This window comes from Mustelus asterias, chromosome 24, assembly GCF_964213995.1.
Source record: "Mustelus asterias chromosome 24, sMusAst1.hap1.1, whole genome shotgun sequence".
In the NCBI taxonomy this organism is placed as follows: domain Eukaryota; kingdom Metazoa; phylum Chordata; class Chondrichthyes; order Carcharhiniformes; family Triakidae; genus Mustelus; species Mustelus asterias.
This window is the reverse complement of record NC_135824.1, coordinates 44,153,711-44,172,395: the sequence shown is the minus strand read 5'-3', so window position 1 is coordinate 44,172,395 and position 18,685 is coordinate 44,153,711. Positions and strand designations below refer to the sequence as shown.

The following is an 18,685-nucleotide window of genomic DNA, read 5'->3' as shown; positions in this document are numbered from 1 at the left end:
TGAATTCCACAGGCTGATCACTCTGTGGGTGAAGAAATTTTTCCTCATCTCCGTCCTAAGAGGTTTACCCCTTATCCTTAGACTGTGACCCCTGGTTCTGGACTCCCTCCACCATCGGGAACATCCTTCCTGCATTGATGTCTGGAACATTGGCACAGTGGTTAGCACTGCTGCCTCACAGCGTCAGAGACCCAGGTTCGATTCCTGGCTTGGGTCACTGTCTGTGTGGAGTTTGCACGTTCTCCCTGTGTCTGTGTGGGTTTCCTCTGGGTGCTCCGGTTTCCTCCCACAGCCCGAAAGACATGCTGGTTAGGGTGCATTGGCCGTGCTAAGTTGGAGTGATGCTGTCATTTTGAAGGCTTCCAGACGTTCAAGGTCATGAATATTAATGTCACCAGGCATCTGAATGGAGGGCTTGACAAGTGGTGTTTCTCAGGGATCAGTGCTGGGACCTTTGCTATTTGTAAGATATATGTGATTTGGAGGAAAATGTAACTGGATTGATTAGTAAGTTTGCGGACGATACAAAGGTTGGTGGATTTGCGGATAGCGATGAGGACCATCAGAGGATACAGCAGGATATAGATCGGTTGGGGACTTGGGTGGAGAGATGGCAGATGGAGTTTAATCCGGACAAATGTGAGGTAATGCATTTTGGAAGGTCTAATACAGATCGGAAATATACAGTAAATGGCAGAACCCTTAAGAGTATTGATAGGCAGAGGGATCTGGGTGTACAGGTACACAGGTCACTGAAAGTGGCAATGCAGGTGGAGAAGGTAGTCAAGAAGGCATACGGCATGCTTGCCTTCTTCGGCCGGGGCACCGAGTTTAAAAATTGGCAAGTCATGTTGCAGCTTTATAGAACCTTAGTTAGACCGCACTTGGAACATAGTGTTCAATTCTGGTTGCCACACTCTCAAAAGGATATGGAGGCTTTGGAGAGGGTACAGAAAAGATTTACTAGGATGTTGCCTGGTATGGAGGGCATTAGCTATGAGGAAAGGATGGGGAAACTTGATTTGTTCTCACTGGAACGACGGTGGTTGAGGGGGCGACCTGATAGAAGTCTACAAGATTATGAGAGGCATGGACAGAATGGATAATCAGAAGCTTTTTCCCAGGGTGGAAGAGTCAATTACTAGGGGGCATAGGTTTAAGGGGCGAGGGGCAAGATTTAAAGGAGATGTACAAGGCAGAGTTTTTACACAGAGGGTGGTGGATGCCTGGAACTAGTTGCCGGGGGAGGTAGTTGAAGTTGTACAAGACATTGGTAAGACCACACTTGGAATACTGTGTGCAATTCTGGTTACCCTATTATAGAAAGGATATTATTAAACTAAAAGAGTGCAGAAAAGATTTACTAGGATGCTACAGGGACTTGATGGATTGAGTTATAAGGAGAGGCTGGATAGACTGGGGCTTTTTTCTCTGAAGCGTAGGAGGCTGAGGGGGATCTTATAGAGGTCTATAAAATAATGAGGGGCACAGATCAGCTAGATAATCAATATCTTTTCCCAAAGCTTAGGGGAGTCTAAAACTAGAGGCATAGGTTTAAGGTGAGAGGGAAGAGATACAAAAGTGTCCAGAGGGGCACTTTTTTCACACAGAGGGTGGTGAGTGTCTGGAACAAGTTGCCAGAGGTAGTAGTTGATAGAGGCAGGTACAATTAGGTCTTTTAAAAAGCATTTGGACAGTTACGTGGGGAAGATGGGTATAGAGGGATATGGGCCAAATACAGGCAATCGGGATTAGTTTAGGGGTTTAAAAAAGAAAGGGCGGCATGGACAAGTTGGGCCAAAGGGCCTGTTTCCATGCTGTAAACCTCTATGACTCTATGACTTTTAAGGGGCGTCTTGACAAATACATGAATAGGATGGGAATAGAGGGATATGGTCTCCGGAAGGGTAGGGGGTTTTAGTTAAGTTGAGTAGCATGGTTGGTGCAGGCTTGGAGGGCCATAGGGCCGGTTACTGTGCTGTAATTTTCTTTGTTCTTTGTTCAGGCCACTTCAAAGGTTTCAGAGAACACAGACGATGATGAAGATTTTTCCAGAACGGTGTCTGAAATCACCATCCTGAGAGTCTTCCATCTTTGAGGGTAACTGGCAGAAGTTCCATTGCGGGGGTGACCCCTGACGTTCTTCCTCCCAGGCCGAGGCCGCCCCAACCCTCAGGCCACTCGAGGGACCCCCCCCCCTCCCCCTGCAGCTTGGCAGCATCAGTGAAGTCCATGGGTACATTTGGAGCCTGTACTTACCTCCTTCCCCCTGACCCGGAACCCCCCGTGCCAGGTCCACGCTTGTCAGGCCCTGTACTTTTTGTTGCCTGAGAGACTCTGTCAGGGGGGGGAACGGGAGCGTGGCAGGAGGGGGTTGAACCGGGCCCACCACCCGCTAATAACATTCAAATCTATCCAAAACAGCTGGCATCATGTCCTGGCCCGCTCCGGCTGGGAACCTGGATTTTGTGGGAATAGCAGGCCGGGAGACTGGGAATGGGATTGGCGCACAGCGGAATCCCGATTTACCCCTTTCACCCAATTCCATGGGCCATCGGGATTCCTGGCAGGGGCTGGCGGAGAATCCCGGCCATTATAAAAACAGGGGAAAGGGGCAATTCTGAAGTGGGTTTGGGGTCAGAGGGACATGGGGGTAAATACGCACAAAGGTGAAAGAGGAGTAATCAGACAGAGGGGATCATGGGGCTTTATAAAGAGGGGCACAGGGTACAAAGGGAGGGAGGTTCTGATGAACCTTTCTCAAACACTGGTTCAGCCTCAGCTGGAGTGTGTTGTTGTATTCTGGGCCCGGCACGTTAACAGCTCCGAACTCCTCAGAGTGGCGGAGGCTGAGAGGAGATGTTCAAATCGGCAAGGCCCGGAATGGCAATCCTCCATCACTGGGTCAAAATCCTCACACTCCTCTCCCTAACAGCACAGTGGGTGTACCTACACCACAGGGACTGCAGCGGTTCAAGATGGCGACTCACCATCACCTTCTCAAGGGGCAATTAGGGATGGGTAATAATTGCTGGGCCCGGCCAGCAACGCTGACATCACAGGAGGTCCCTGAGATCTTACGGAAATACATGGTAACAGAATGACTGCTTGTATTTGGTAAAACTCCCCACTATCAATGCCCAATTCCGATATCCCAATATCCCAATTCCAGTATCCCGATATCCTAATGCCCAATTCCGATATCTCGTTATAATTAAGGCAAAATGCTGCAGATGCTGGAAATCTGAAATAAAAACCGAAAATGCTGGATAAACTCAGCAGGTCAGGCAGCGACTGTGGAGAGAGAATCGAACCCAATATGACCCTTATTCAGAAGACTGCGGAATTCCTCTATTGCTCCCCACACCCCATACCCCTCCCACGACATCTTCCCATGCCAGTGGCAGGAGGTGGAATACCTGTCCCCTTGACCTGCCCCTGCCTGCCTGAGGCCCCCAGCACCCCTCCCCGGCGATGCAGCAATTTACCTATTCCTTTACTTTACACAACGTGCTCTGATAGAGTCACAGAGGTTTACAGCCTGGAAACAGGCCCTTATACAATAGGCTGACACGTGCTCTCCTCTGCACTGGGCAGAGCGGGTGACCATTCTACGGAACACTCCCATTCAAGTCACAAGCATGGCCCCTGATCTTCCAGTCACTCGCCGTTTCAATTCACCATCTTGCCATCCTGCTCACATTCCTGTCTCTTCAGATCCAAGGAAGAGACATTTTAGACTTGAAACGTTAAGGCTGGAATGTTCCGACTGGCTTGCGGCTGGGATTTTCCAGTCCCGCTGCTGTGAATGGAGATTTCGCTGAGTAACATTGCTGCCTAACTCTGTTTCTCTCTCCACAGACGCTGCCAGATCTGCTGAGCTTTTCCCAGCACTTTCTGCTTTTATTTCAGATCTCCAGCATCTGCAGAGTTTTGCTTTTATTTTAGTTATTTAATTAGCCTCATTTCCCCACAGCCCTGCAAAGTGTTTCTCCAAATCCCTTTCAAAGTTCCTGTTGAATCTGCTTCCACCGTCCTTTCAGGCAGCACCTTCCAGGTCACAGCAACTCGCTGTGTAAAATAAAAGTCTTTGTCTCTCCTCTAGATATTCAACTGATTATTTTAAACCTGTGTCCTCTGGTTAGTCAATGTCCTACCAGCTACTTCCTATTTACTCCGTTGAAGGCCCTCACCAATTCTCCAGGTCTAGCCTTGTCATTTTGACAGCTGCAATTTTTTTTATTCATTCATGGGACATGGGTGTCGCTGGTTGGCCAGCATTTATTGTCCATCCCTAGTTGCCCTTGAGAAGGTGGTGGTGAGCTGCCTTCTTGAATCGCTGCAGTCCATGTTCTGTGGGTTGACCCAGCAACTGCAAAGGAACGGTGATATATTTCCAAGTCAGGATGGTGAGTGGCTTGGAGGGGAACTTGCAGGTGGTGGCGTTCCCAGTTATCTGCTGCCCTTGTCCTTCTAGATAGAAGTGGGTGGTGGGTTTGGAAGGGGCTGCCTCAGGATCTTTGTTGAATAGCTGAGGGTGTTCGGAGTGGGGGTGGTGGAGAGGGTTAGAGGATGTTCCCTTCCATCGTTTTTACAAAGTCTTCCCTCCCTTCCTGCTCCAATTCCCATGATTTGTTCTGAAAACCTTCCCTCTTCCCTCCAGCATCAGGGAGCGTCCAGACTCTGGAATCCTCTCTAGTAATTTGAGGCGACTCGGCGTGGCAAGTAACAAACTAAAAGATTTATTGACTGAGAAGAACGATTTACAATGCAGGATTTAACAGCAAATCTAATCCACGTCCACTCCCAACAACTCCCCGACTCCAACTGAAGCCTTCCAACCCCGGGAATGCACGTCCTCGCTCCTGATTGGCCCAGGTTGGCACGCTCACACTCCATTGGTTCCGGCCCAGTCACATGGCCTGCGAAGAATTGCCCATTAAAGGGGCCACGTTACCACATTCTTGGACTGGGACATTCCACTAAAACACAGCTTCGGAATAATTCAGAGGAAAATATACCTACTGCGACTGCAAGGCTTTCAGATGGTAAATTCTCCACTGCTTAATGTAAAGCTAAAAGCCCAACTCTCTCCTGTTCGTTTCCATGGAAACCTCTTATTTTCTAGAAAGTATTTTCTGATGCTATAGCGTGGCTAATGCTGGCTAGACGCTTTTCATCTGACTTTTTTTTGAACACTATATTAGTTCTGTTCCTCTCGATACCCTTTGAGGTGTCTTAGTGCCAAATACCCTGTGGCTGCCGCTAAGGGTGTGATTAGTTACAGTCGTGACTTCAGGGTCAATGGAAGTCACAGATAACTCCTCCCGCGAAGGTGCTTCAAGGACACGTCATGTTGACTATTACACCCATGAAGCTGTCTCCTTACTCATGACTCGACCCACGATGGAAAGTCGTGTGGCTGGGGCAGTGAGTCACACAATTACCGATCCTTCACTGGAGTAACCACATAACAGCTCAGAGAACTCACACCCCCAAATGTCGACCCACATCATCAGGGTCACACTCAATGAATCGCTCCGTGCTACAATTATCTTTTCAACATCTCTACAATAAATTTTCAATCTTTCCTCTTTCCAGTTTATACTTTCTCCCATGTTTTTGATTTGATTTGATTTATTATTGTCACGTATTAACACAGTGAAAAGTATTGTTTCCTGCGAGCTATACAAAGCATACCGTTCATAGAGAAGGAAACGAGAGAGTGCAGAATGTAGTGTTACAGTCATAGCTAGGGTGTAGAGAAAGATCAACTTAATGCGAGGTAGGTCCATTCAAAAGTCTGATGGCAGCAGGGAAGAAGCTGTTCTTGAGTCGGTTGGTACGTGACCTCAGACTTTTGTATCTTTTTCCCAACGGAAGAAGGTGGAAGAGAGAATGTCCAGGGTGCGTGGGATCCTTAATTATGCTGGCTGCTTTGCCGAGGCAGCGGGAAGTGTAGACAGAGTCAATGGATGGGAGGCTGGTTTGAGTGATGGATTGGGCTACATTCACAACCCTTTTTGTAAGAACAATTTTCATTTATGTAACATCCTTTAGCGTCACAAAATATCTCGAGGTGCTTCATCGGAGCATTGTCAAGCTTTTTCCCAGGGTGGAAGAGTCAATTACTAGGGGGCATAGGTTTAAGGTACGAGGGGCAAGGTTTAAAGGAGATATACGAGGCAAGGGTTTTATACAGAGGGTGGTGGGTTTCTGGAACTCGCTGCTGGGGGAGGTAGTGGAAGCAGATACGATAGTGACCCAATACTTGGACAAATACATGAATAGGATGGGAATAGAGGGATATGGTCCCCGGAAGGGCAAGAGGTTTCAGTTCAGATGGGCAGCATGGTCGGTGCAGGCTTGAAGGCCGAAGGGCCTGTTCCTGTGGTGTAATATTCTTCGTAAACTGGACACTAAACCACATAAGGAGATGGAATGGGAGGTGATGGTGATTTTAACCAGCGTCTTAAAGGAGGTGAGAAAGTTGGTGAAGTTTATGTACGGAATTCCCAAGTTTACACAGGTGAAAGCTCGAGAGGGTAGAATTCGGGGCGGGGGGTGGGGGGGGGAGCGTGTTTGAGGTGAAGGTTGTGGGGCTGGAGGAGGTTAGAGACATAGGGAGTTGGTGAGTCCACATGGGGTATTGAAAGGGTGGATAGGAATTTTGATTCAAGGTGTTGTCAAACCAGAAGCCAGGTCAACAATAAGCAGGATGGTATGGGTGGGCGGTGGGACGTGGTGTGGGCTCGGACAGTGGGACGTGGTGTGGGCTCGGACAGTGGGACGTGGTGTGGGCTCGGACAGTGGGACGTGGTGTGGGCTCGGACAGTGGGACGTGGTGTGGGCTCGGACAGTGGGACGTGGCGTGGGCTCGGACAGTGGGATGTGGCGTGGGCTCGGACAGTGGGACGTGGTGTGGGCTCGGACAGTGGGACGTGGCGTGGGCTCGGGCAGTGGGACGTGGCGTGGGCTCGGACAGTGGGACATGGCGCGGGCTCGGACAGTGGGACGTGGCGTGGGCTCGGACAGTGGGCTGCGGAGTTTGGAATGACCTGGAGTTCACAGAGGGTAGAAAGTGGATGCAGTCAGGGCTGTGTTGGAATGTTTAAGTCTAAAGGTAGCTCGGGCTGACGCAAATCTTTGTCTCGTCACTGGACACAGGTGAGGTCCCAGAGGATTGGAGGATAGCCAATGTGGTCCCGTTATTTAAGAAGGGTAGGAAGGATAACCCGGGTAATTATAGGCCGGTGAGCTTGACGTCCGTGGTGGGGAAGTTGTTGGAGAAGATTCTTAAAGATAGGATGTATGCGCATTTAGAAAGGAATAAACTCATTAACGATAGTCAACATGGTTTTGTGAGAGGGAGGTCATGCCTCACTAACCTGGTGGTGTTTTTTGAAGAAGTGACCAAAATGGTTGACGAAGGAAGGGCCGTGGATGTTGTCTATATGGACTTTAGTAAAGCGTTTGACAAAGTCCCTCATGGTAGGCTAGTGAAAAAGGTTGGATCCCATGGGATAAAGGGGGAGGTGGCTAGATGGGTGGAGAACTGGCTTGGTCATAGAAGACAGAGGGTGGTAGTGGAAGGGTCTTTTTCCGGCTGGAGGCCTGTGACTAGTGGTGTTCCGCAGGGCTCTGTATTGGGACCTCTGCTGTTTGTGATTTATATAAATGATCTGGAAGAAGGAGTAACTGGGGTGATCAGTAAGTTTGCGGACGACACAAAACTGGCAGGACTTGCAGATAGTGAGGAACATTGTCAGAGGCTACAGAAGGATATAGATAGGCTGGAAATTTGGGCAAGGAAATGGCAGATGGAGTTCAATCCTGATAAATGCGAAGTGATGCATTTTGGTGGGAATAATGTAGGGAGGAGCTACACGATAAATGGAAGAACCATAAAGGGTGTAGAGACGCAGAGGGACCTGGGTGTGCAAGTCCACAGATCTTTGAAGGTGACGTCACAGGTGGAGAAGGTGGTGAAGAAGGCATATGGCATGCTTGCCTTTATAGGACGGGGCATAGAGTATAAAAGTTGGGGTCTGATGTTGCAGATGTATAGAACGTTGGTTCGGCCGCATTTGGAATACTGCGTCCAGTTCTGGTCGCCACACTACCAGAAGGACGTGGAGGCTTTGGAGAGAGTACAGAGGAGGTTTACCAGGATGTTGCCTGGTATGGAGGGGCTTGGTTATGAGGAGAGATTGGGGAAACTGGGGTTGTTCTCCTTGGAAAGACGGAGGATGAGGGGAGACTTAATAGAGGTGTATAAAATTATGAAAGGCATAGATAGGGTGAACGGTGGGAAGCTTTTCCCCGGGTCGGTGGTGACGTTCACGAGGGGTCATAGGTTCAAGGTGAAGGGGGGGAGGTTTAACACAGATATCAGAAGGACATATTTCACACAGAGGGTCGTGGGGGCCTGGAATGTGTTGCCGGGCAAGGTGGTGGAGGCGGACACACTGGGAACGTTTAAGACTTATCTAGACAGCTATATGAACGGAGTGGGAATGGAGGGATACAAAAGAGTGGTCTAGTTTGGACCAGGGAGCGGCGCAGGCTAATTGTTCCTGGTTTCTCGTTTCAAGGCTTCATTCTATGATCATCTTGCTGGTGCCAGTACAGAGTGAGACTGCGGATAGTTGGGAACCTGTCTCGGGGGCAGGGAATTCATATGGTGTTCGTGGAAGTGGAAATGACTAGGGTTGGGAAGCATTTTCCGATCGGGGCCATTGTGATTTCCTGGACTCGTTTCGATCGCCTCAGGGGGTCGGAGAGGAATTTCCCAGATTTTTTTTTCTCCATATTGGCCCTGGGGTTTTTCACTCTGGGTTTTCGCCTCTCCCTGGAGATCACATGGTCTGGAATGGGGGGGTGGGGGTGAGTTAATAGGTTGTAATGAACAAAGCATCGTAGCTGTGAGGGACAGCTTGGTGGATATGATATTGGTATGTAGATAGGCTGGAAAATTGGGCGGGGATCCTGGATTCAGGATTCAATCCTGGACCGGGGAGCGGCGCGGGCTTGGAGGGCCGAAGGGCCTGTTCCTGTGCTGTATTGTTCTTTGTTTGTTCTTTGTTTGTTCTTTGTTTGGGTGTGAATGAATGTTTCAGCAGCGGAGACGCTGAGGCAGGGGCAGTATAGAGGCGGTATACCTTCCTGTGGAGATATAGAGGTGGAAATTACTCAGTTTTGGTCACGCTATGATTATTAGGCCAGGTGCCGATCCCGGGTCGAGTGTAACACCGGAGCTGTGAGGAGTCTGGTCCAGCTTTGGACATTCCAGAGAGAGGGATGGAGCTGGTGGTGAGGGAGAAATGTTTGTGGCAGAGATTGAAAGCAAGATCTTCAGTTTTCCCAATGTTTAGAACCGGTGCGGACAGAGGCCATTCAGCCCATTGTGTCAGTGCCAGCAAAAATAGAGAAAAAAGGAAGCAGCCTCTCATTCTAATCCCACTCCAGCACCTGGTCTGTACACTTGTAGGCTCCCACACTTTAGATCCCAGTACCTGTTAAATGGGTTGAGTGTTTCAGCCTCAATCACCAATTTAGGCAGTGAATTCCCAACACCCATCCACCCTCTGAGTGAAAAGGTTTTTCCCCCTGTCCCCTCTGATCCTTTCATCAATCGCTTTATATCTACGCCCCTGGTAACTGACCCCTCAGCAAGGGGAAACAAGTCTTTCCTGTCTATCCTATCCACTATTTTGCACCTCAGTTGGGTCACCCCTCAGCCTCTGTTCTAAGGAAAACAACCTGCTGCCTCACAGCGCCAGGGACCCGGGTCACTGTCTGTGCGGAGTCTGCACGTTCTCCCCGTGTCTGCATGGGTTTCCTCCGGATGCTCCGGTTTCCCCCCACACTCTGAAAGACGTGCTAGTTAGGTGCATTGGCCATGCTAAATTCTCCCTCAGCGTACCTGAACAGGCACCGGCGTGTGGCGACTAGGGGATTTTCACAGTAACTTCATTGCGGTGTTAATGTAAGCCTACTTGTGACATGATCAATAAACTTTAAAACGAAATCTCACCCCAGAGCTGCAACTGTTCAGCCCGGGATACATTCTTCAGTTGCAGTGAATTTCTGCTGATCCAATCCTGGATATCCGAGAATTCCGGGACAGTGGAGGGATGGAGGGAAGCAGTGGGGTCAGGCAGAGCAGGGTAGCCTGTCACCAAGGGACAGAATGTCTTTGATAAATTGTCCTCAGCACTCAGAATCTCTTCATTGCTGACGCCCTGGTGCACCTGCCTTTATACCAGATTGCCCACCCTGGCACCTCTCTCCTGACCAATCACCAACCTGAGCGCCTCCATTCTGTCCAATCCCTGACCCTCCCTGCCCATCGTCCAACCACAGCCTGGGTGACCGCTTTGCAGAACGCCTTCACTCAGTCCGCAAACATGACCCCTGACCTTCCTGTCGCTTGCTATTTCACCCGAGCACCCTGCCCTCACGTCCACCCTTGACCTGCTGCAACGTTCCAATGAAGCCCAATGCAAACTGAAGAAACAGCTTCTCATCTTCCGATTGGTCAAATCACAGCCCTCAGGACTCAACATTGAGTTCAACAACTTTAGATTGTGACCTTTCTCTTCCATCTGAATCCCCTTTCTTTATATTCGAAACGTCTTTGCCTCAATGTGGAAGCACTCCTTTTCCCTCTGTTGTCACATCTATCTCTTTTTAAGTTTTCTACATCTTTGTTGCTGTAGAATGTTCCTTAAATCGTTGACATCAAAGACTTTCGACAAGAGTAGATCATTTCTAAACTCTCAGCTACAAGCAGTAGTGTTGGGCTTTTTCCGAGACCCCAGGGTAACTGCTTCCCACTCTTTCCACCACCTGACCTCTTGTGTAGCCATGTCATCTTGTTCTCACCTGGCCACTTGTTGTAATCTCTCCCGGCTACAGTTTAATATCTAACACATTTTCCCTCTCTTTAGTTCAGATGAAGAGTCAGACAGACTCGAAACATTAACGGTGTTTCCTCTCCCTACAGATGCTGCCAGACCTGCTGAGTTTTTCCCTGTTTGGGACCAAACGGCTGTCACTGTCGAACCATGTCCCAATCCCAACTTGTTTCTTGTTGGTGACCCAACACTGACTATTGGGTATTGCGGCAGTCAGCTGGCTGGACGGCTGGTTTGTGCCACAGAGCGATGCCAACAGCGCAAGTTCGATTCACGTACCGGTTCTCCATGAAGGCCCCGCCTTCTCAACTTTGCCCCTCACCTGAGGTGTGGTGACCCTCAGGTTAAATCACCCCCAGTCAGCTCTCCCCCTCAAAGCAGCCTATGGTCATCTGGGACTATGGAACTTCTACCTTGCATTCCCAGCCCAATTTAAACTTGCCTTTCTCCTGTTGCTCCCTGGTACTGTCTACCTGAACACCAAGTGGGAAAAGAAATGGAAGTTGTGCCTGATTCTGTGACGACAGAAATATAAGCAGCAGGAAGACTGGACATTGTGTCAAACGCCAGTGTGTATCGATGTAGTGGATGACACAATGCCCTTGTCAATGCCGTGCTGGTTAAGACCTCCGAGTACTGAGGGAGGAATGTGCTGCTGTGCTATTCATGTTACTATTAGTCAAGGTAGTGTGTATCCTGGCAACCAGATTCCATTCCCAGTATTCCTGACAACAGCAGCCGACTGATCATTCTGCCTTTTTGGAATGCATTCCAATCTCAGTTCCTGTCACTCCAGAAGTACTTTGGTAGTGTTTACATTTGAAGAGTTCTGTCACTATTACACCCAAGCTGAATGCTAAGAAAGCACGGCGAGTCTGTCTAAATAATAGGTATTGTCTTGTGAAAAGAGTCAAAACAAAGTCACAAAACGAAGGAGATTGTCATCGACTTCAGGAAGCGTAAAGGAGAACATGCCCCTGTCTACATCAATGGGGACGAAGTAGAAAGGGTCGAAAGCTTCAAGTTTTTTGGAGTCCAGATCACCAACAACCTGTCCTGGTCCCCCCCATGCTGACACTATAGTTAAGAAAGCCCACCAACGCCTCTACTTTCTCAGAAGACTAAGGAAATTTGGCATCTCAGCTGCAACTCTCACCAACCTTTACAGATGCACCATAGAAAGCATTCTTCCTGGTTGTATCACAGCTTGGTATGACTCCTGCTCTGCCCAAGACCGCAAGGAACTACAAAAGAGAAGTGATTGCAGAGCCTCTGGCTCTGATCTTCAGGTCGTCGTTGGCCTCTGGTATAGTACCAGAAGATTGGAGGTTAGCGAATGTTGTCCCATTGTTTAAGAAGGGGAACAGAGACTTCCCCGGGAATTATAGACCGGTGAGTCTCACTTCTGTTGTCGGCAAGATGTTGGAAAAAATTATAAGGGATAGGATTTATAGTTATTTGGAGAGTAATGAATTGATAGGTGATAGTCAGCATGGTTTTGTGGCAGGTAGGTCGTGCCTTACTAACCTTATTGAGTTTTTTGAGAAAGTGACCAAGGAGGTGGATGGGGGCAAGGCAGTGGACGTGGTATATATGGATTTTAGTAAGGCGTTTGATAAGGTTCACCATGGTAGGCTTCTGCAGAAAATGCAGATGTATGGGATTGGGGGTGATCTAGGAAATTGGATCAGGAATTGGCTAGCGGATAGGAAACAGAGGGTGGTGGTTGATAGTAAATATTCATCATGGAGTGCGGTTACAAGTGGTGTACCTCAGGGATCTGTTTTGGGGCCACTGCTGTTTGTAATATTTATTAATGATCTGGATGAGGGTATAGTTGGGTGGATTAGCAAATTTGCTGATGACACCAAAGTCGGTGGTGTGGTAGACAGTGAGGAAGGGTGTCGTAGTTTGCAGGAAGACTTAGACAGGTTGCAAAGTTGGGCCGAGAGGTGGCGGATGGAGTTTAATGCGGAGAAGTGTGAGGTAATTCACTTTGGTAGGAATAACAGATGTGTTGAGTATAGGGCTAACGGGAGGACTTTGAATAGTGTGGAGGAGCAGAGGGATCTAGGTGTATGTGTGCATAGATCCCTGAAAGTTGGGAATCAAGTAGATAAGGTTGTTAAGAAGGCATATGGTGTCTTGGCGTTTATTGGTAGGGGGATTGAATTTAGGAGTCGTAGCGTTATGTTGCAACTGTACACAACTCTGGTGCGGCCGCACTTGGAGTACTGTGTGCAGTTCTGGTCCCCACATTACAGGAAGGATGTGGAGGCTTTGGAGAGGGTGCAGAGGAGGTTTACCAGGATGTTGCCTGGTATGGAGGGGAGATCCTATGAGGAGAGGCTGAGGGATTTGGGATTGTTTTCGCTGGAAAGGCGGCGGCTAAGAGGGGATCTTATTGAAACATATAAGATGATTAGAGGTTTAGATAGGGTGGATAGTGATAGCCTTTTTCCTCTGATGGAGAAATCCAGCACGAGGGGGCATGGCTTTAAATTGAGGGGGGGTAGTTATAGAACCGATGTCAGGGGTAGGTTCTTTACCCAGAGGGTGGTGAGGGATTGGAATGCCCTGCCAGCATCAGTAGTAAATGCGCCTAGTTTGGGGGCGTTTAAGAGATCCGTAGATAGGTTCATGGACGAAAAGAAATTGGTTTAGGTTGGAGGGTCACAGTTTGTTTTTTTTAACTGGTCGGTGCAACATCGTGGGCCGAAGGGCCTGTTCTGCGCTGTAATGTTCTATGTTCTATGTTCTATGTCGTGAATGTAGCCCAATCCATCACGCAAACCAGCCTCCTATCCTACACTTCCCGCTGCCTCGGCAAAGCAGCCAGCATAATTAAAGACCCCACGCACCCCGGACATTCTCTCTTCCACCTTCTCCCGTCAGGAAAAAGATACAAAGTTCTGAGGTCACGCACCAACTGACTCAAGAACAGCTTCTTCCCTGCTGCTGTCAGACTTTTGAATGGACCTATCTCACACTAAGTTGATCTTTCACTACACCCTAGCTATGACAGTGACACTACATTCTGCAGTCTCTCCTTTCCTTCTCTATGAACGGTATGCTTTGTCTGTATAACGCGCAAGAAATAATACTTTTCACTGTATACTAATACATGTGATAATAATAAATTGAATCAAAAGCAGAGATTGTTGGTGCCCTGGGTGGAAGAGCCTACAAGGAACGCTGAATAAGAGTGTGCTTGGATCAATCGTCTAGACTCTAAGAGTTCTTTGTGAAATGAGTTTGGTGAACTTGACCCGATGTGAGTTGTTCTGGGCTCACAGTCTAAATCTGTTCATCATGGGTGGGTTTTTCCAGCCGCACTCGCCCCAAAGACCGGAAAATCCCTCCCGAGATCAATGGACCTTTGCATGATCCATGTCCCGCCCGCTACAATTCCTGTGGTGGGCGGGATGGGAAAATTCCAAAACATGTCATCGTTTTCCACAGGCTGGAAGGAGTCCTTTTTAATTCATTCGTGGGACATGGGCGTCACTGGCTTGCCAGCATTTATTGCCCATTCCTAGTTGCCCATGTCCAGAGGGTAGTTGAGAGTCAACCACATCGCTGTGGCGCTGGAGTCACATGTAGGCCAGACCGGGTAAGGACAGCAGATTTCCTTCCCTAAAGGGACATTAGTGAACCAGATGGGTTTTTCCGACAATCGACAATGGTTTCATGGCCATCAGTAGATTCTTAATTCCAGATATTTTTTATTGAATTCAAATTCCACCATCTGCTGTGGCGGGATTCGAACCCGGGTCCCCAGAACATTAGCTGAGTTCCTGGTTTCGCGGTCTAGGGATAATACCACTATGCCATCACCTCTCCAAAGTTCCTGTGACACTGTTGGTAACATTCTGAATCAGAAACTCTGGTTTCGCCTGTGTGGAGATACAGAACAAGCTAAATCACAGAATCGTACAGGATACTCAGGGGCCATTTGGCTCATCCAGCCTGTACAAGCTCTCGGATAGAGTGATCCAATTAGTCTCACCTCTAATAGCTCTACACATATATCCCTGTCCAGTAAATATCCAATTCCCCTTCGAAACTTACCTCCAAACCTGCTGGCATCGCCACTTGCAGACAGTCCATTCCAAATGGTGACAAAAAGCTGCATTTTAAACAACATTGTCATCCCTTCACTGATAATTATTCTGAATCCAGGTCAATCGGAAAATATTTACACTTCACTATTGTCAGAGGCTGGTATGCAAAGGTCACCAACTCTTCACCTGTTTCCTGCCACTCAACCTACCAGCTCTTAGTCCAAACTTCAGTTGGGACAATTCATGAGCACCCGGAGGAAACCCACGCAGACACGGGGAGAATGTGCAAACTCCACACAGACAGTGACCCGAGCCGGGAATCGAACCCAGATCCCTGGCACTGTGAGACAGCAGCGCTAACCACTGTGCCACCATGCCATCATTGATAGATATTTATCAAATATTAAGAGATTTTAACCACAGTGGATAGATGGGATAGGATATAGGTCAGCCTGGTAGGGCCAAATGGCCTGCTCCTGTCCTTTTGATTCCATCCTTTCGCAAAATATCTAATTCCAGAAGGTGAAACTGGAGTCGGAATATTACTGGATGGCTCTCAGCAGTGGGAATGTGTTTCCCATCTCATAAAAATGTGAGATTTTGTGCTCACATCTCTGGAGTGAGGCTGGCACCCACGACCTGTGTCTCAAAGGTGAGGGAGCTAGCGAGCCAGGGGACCACGTCCCCCCACCCCCGTATCACAAGCTTCTGATATTATAACACATCTTGATTCAGGATCACAATGTGCCAACAACCCAACTCAGGTCAACACATTCCAGGGAGAAGCAGTGACTGTGAAACAGGCTGGACTGGGTCGCCTGCGCATTTAGACTGACAGATGATAGTTTTCGGAACTACCCACCAGCCTGGTCTGAATAATGTATTGCTGATCGTGGGATCTTGCTGTGCACATGCTGCCCACCGTGGTTCCTACACTATGACAGCAATTTTTATAAAAACACCTTATTGCTTGTAAAACACTTTGGGATTCCCTGAGGTCACAAGAGGTCGTACAGCATAGAAAAAGGCCCTTCAGCCCTTCGCGTCGGATGTGATGGGCATTTTATTAAATACTTATTCATTGAATATCCTCTTGATTACAGCAAAACACTCAAAGTCCATCCAGTTTGAGATCACAAAGACTGATAAGGAAGGTCACCCAATTCAATTTAGTTAATCTCTCCAGAGAGACTCTGCCATCGTTTAATCATCCCTGGAATAGCTCCATGATATCTGGCTCCACTATCTCAGTCTGACGGCCATTACTCTGTGTGTGATTTACAGTCTGGAACCTAACCCTTCACCAGTCTGAAATCATGTTCCAGCCCGGATCTGACCTTCCCACGTTCAATTATCTGATGGTCACAGAATCCCAGAATCACTCACACAGTGGGCAGTGACTGGGCAGTCAGTGGGCAATGGGCAGTCAGTGGACAGTGGGCAGTCAGTGGTCAGACAATAGGCAGTGGGCAGTGGTCAGTCAGTGTGCAGTGGTCAGTCAGTGGGCAGTGGTCAGGCAGTGGGCAGTGGTCAGGCAGTGGGCAGTCAGCACTCAGTGAGCAGTTAGTGGGCAGTCAGTGAGCAGTGGGCACTGGTCAGGCAGTGGGCAGTCAGGGGTCAGTGGGCAGTGGTCAGTCAGTGGGCAGTGGTCAGGCAGTGGGCAGTCAGGGGTCAGTGGGCAGTCAGTGGGCAGTGGTCAGTCAGGGGGTAGTGGTCAGTCAGGGGGCAGTGGTCAGTCAGGGGACAGAGGTCAGGCAGTGGGCAGTGGATAGTGGTCAGGCAGTGGGCAGTCAGTGAGCAGTCAGTGGGCAGTCAGTGGGCAGTCAGTGGGCAATGGGCAGTCAGTCGGCAGTCAGTGGGCAGTCAGTGGGCAATGGGCAGTCAGTGGGCAGTCAGTGGGCAGTGGGCAGTCAGTGGGCAATGGGCAGTCAGTGGGCAGGCAGTGGGCAGTCAGTGGGCAGTCAGCAGTCAGTGAGCAGTGGGCAGTCAGTGGGCTGTGGTCAGTCAGTGGGCAGTCAGTGGTCAGTGGTTAGGCAGTCAGTGGGCAGTGGTCTGTCAGTGGGCAATCAGTGGGCAGTCAGTGGTCAGTGGTTAGGCAGTCAGTGGGCAGTGGTCTGTCAGTGGGCAATCAGTGGGCAGTCAGCGGGCAGTGGGCAGTCAGTGAGCAGTGGGCAGTCACTGGGCAGTGGTCAGTCAGTGGGCAGTGAGCAGGCAGTGGGCAGTCAGTGTTTGGGCAGTGGTCAGTCAAAGAACAAAGAACAATACAACACAGGAAAGGCCCTTCGGCCCTCCAAGCCCGCGCCGCTCCCTGGTCCAAACTAGACCATTCTTTTGTATCCCTCCATTCCTACTCCGTTCATGTGGCTATCTAGATAAGTCTTAGCGTGTTCCCAGTGTGTCCGCCTCCACCACCTTGCCCGGCAGTGGTCAGTGGTCAGGCAGTGGTCAGGCAGTCAGTGGGCAGTGGTCAGTCAGTGAGCAGTGGGCAGGCAGTGGTCAGTGAGCAGTGGTCAGTCAGTGAGCAGTGGGCAGTCAGTGAGCAGTGAGCAGTGGTCAGTCAGTGAGCAGTGGGCAGTCAGTGGGCAGTGAGCAGTGGTCAGTGGTCAGTGACCCTCTCCCAGTTTGGCCACTTCAACCAGGGAACAATCTAACTTTAATAACCCAAAATGATTGGCATGAGCAGGGACCAATGAGGGAGAGGAACCGGCGACAACCGGCCAATCAGTGAGGCAGGAGGGTGGTATCAAGTCGCAGTGAAGTGAGAAAGTGGAAAGAATTGAAATTGTTTCATTTAAAAACCAGCAAAATCCACAGCAACTGGTTCAAAACATTGATGAGCAATACATTTCCCACACAAGACATGCAACAATTATATATATTTTAAAAGCCTGGACAAGTTTTGAATTTTAACATTGGTAAAAGTTATTCTAACTTTGAGAAAGTTTCCGAGTTGTTTTCTCAGGGCGATGGGAGGAGGGAATGAGTTTAGCAAAGTTCTTACCAGGAGGTGCTTCATGTTGGGAAGTTTGGAGCTCGCCTTGTCCTTTGCTGCTGCCTCTGTTACTGTCCAAGGGCATTGAGAGTGACAGCTCTGAGATTCTGCAGCTCCTGGCTGCCAAAGCTAAGAGCAGCTGCACAGATCAAACTTCAGCCTGGATTCAGCAGCGCTGGCCCAGTGCCAGAGAAAGATATTGCATTTATATAGCACCTCCCCAGCACCCAGCCCCCTGTTCTTTACAGCCAATGAAGTATTTTTGAAAAACATCATTGACTGTAAAGAGGCGGCACGGTGGCACAGTGGTCAGCACTGCTGCCTTACAGTGCCAGGGACCCAGGTTCGATTCCCGGCTTGGATCACTGTCTGTGCGGAGTCTGCACGTTCTCCCCGTGTCTGCGTGGATTTCCTCCGGGTACTCTGGTTTCCTCCCACAGCCCCAAAGATGTGCGGTTTAGGGTGCATTGGCCGTGATAAATTGCCACAATGTGTCAGGGCAATTAGCAGGGTAAACGCGTGGAGATACAGGGATAGGGGCTGAGTGGGATTGTGATCAGTGCAGGCTCGATGGGCTGAATGGCCTCATTCTGCACTGCAGGGATTCTATGAGTCGGCCCCTCAAGCCTGCTCCGCTATTCAACATCACGGCTGATCTTATTGTAACCTCAAACCCATATTCCCACCTACCCCAGATAACCTTTCACCCC

General features: G+C 49.2%; 1 protein-coding gene across 1 annotated transcript in view; it reads right to left on the bottom strand.

Moving 5' to 3' along the window:
* cox7a1 (cytochrome c oxidase subunit 7A1) overlaps window positions 1–18,134 on the bottom strand; it is a 37,216-nt gene extending 19,082 nt beyond the window's left edge. The window contains exon 1 of the mRNA XM_078241632.1: window positions 17,985–18,134. Coding sequence (XP_078097758.1) covers window positions 17,985–17,999 — 15 coding nt within the window. The 5' untranslated portion in view covers window positions 18,000–18,134. The remainder of the gene's footprint in view (window positions 1–17,984) is intronic.
* Window positions 18,135–18,685: the final 551 nt, after the last annotated feature.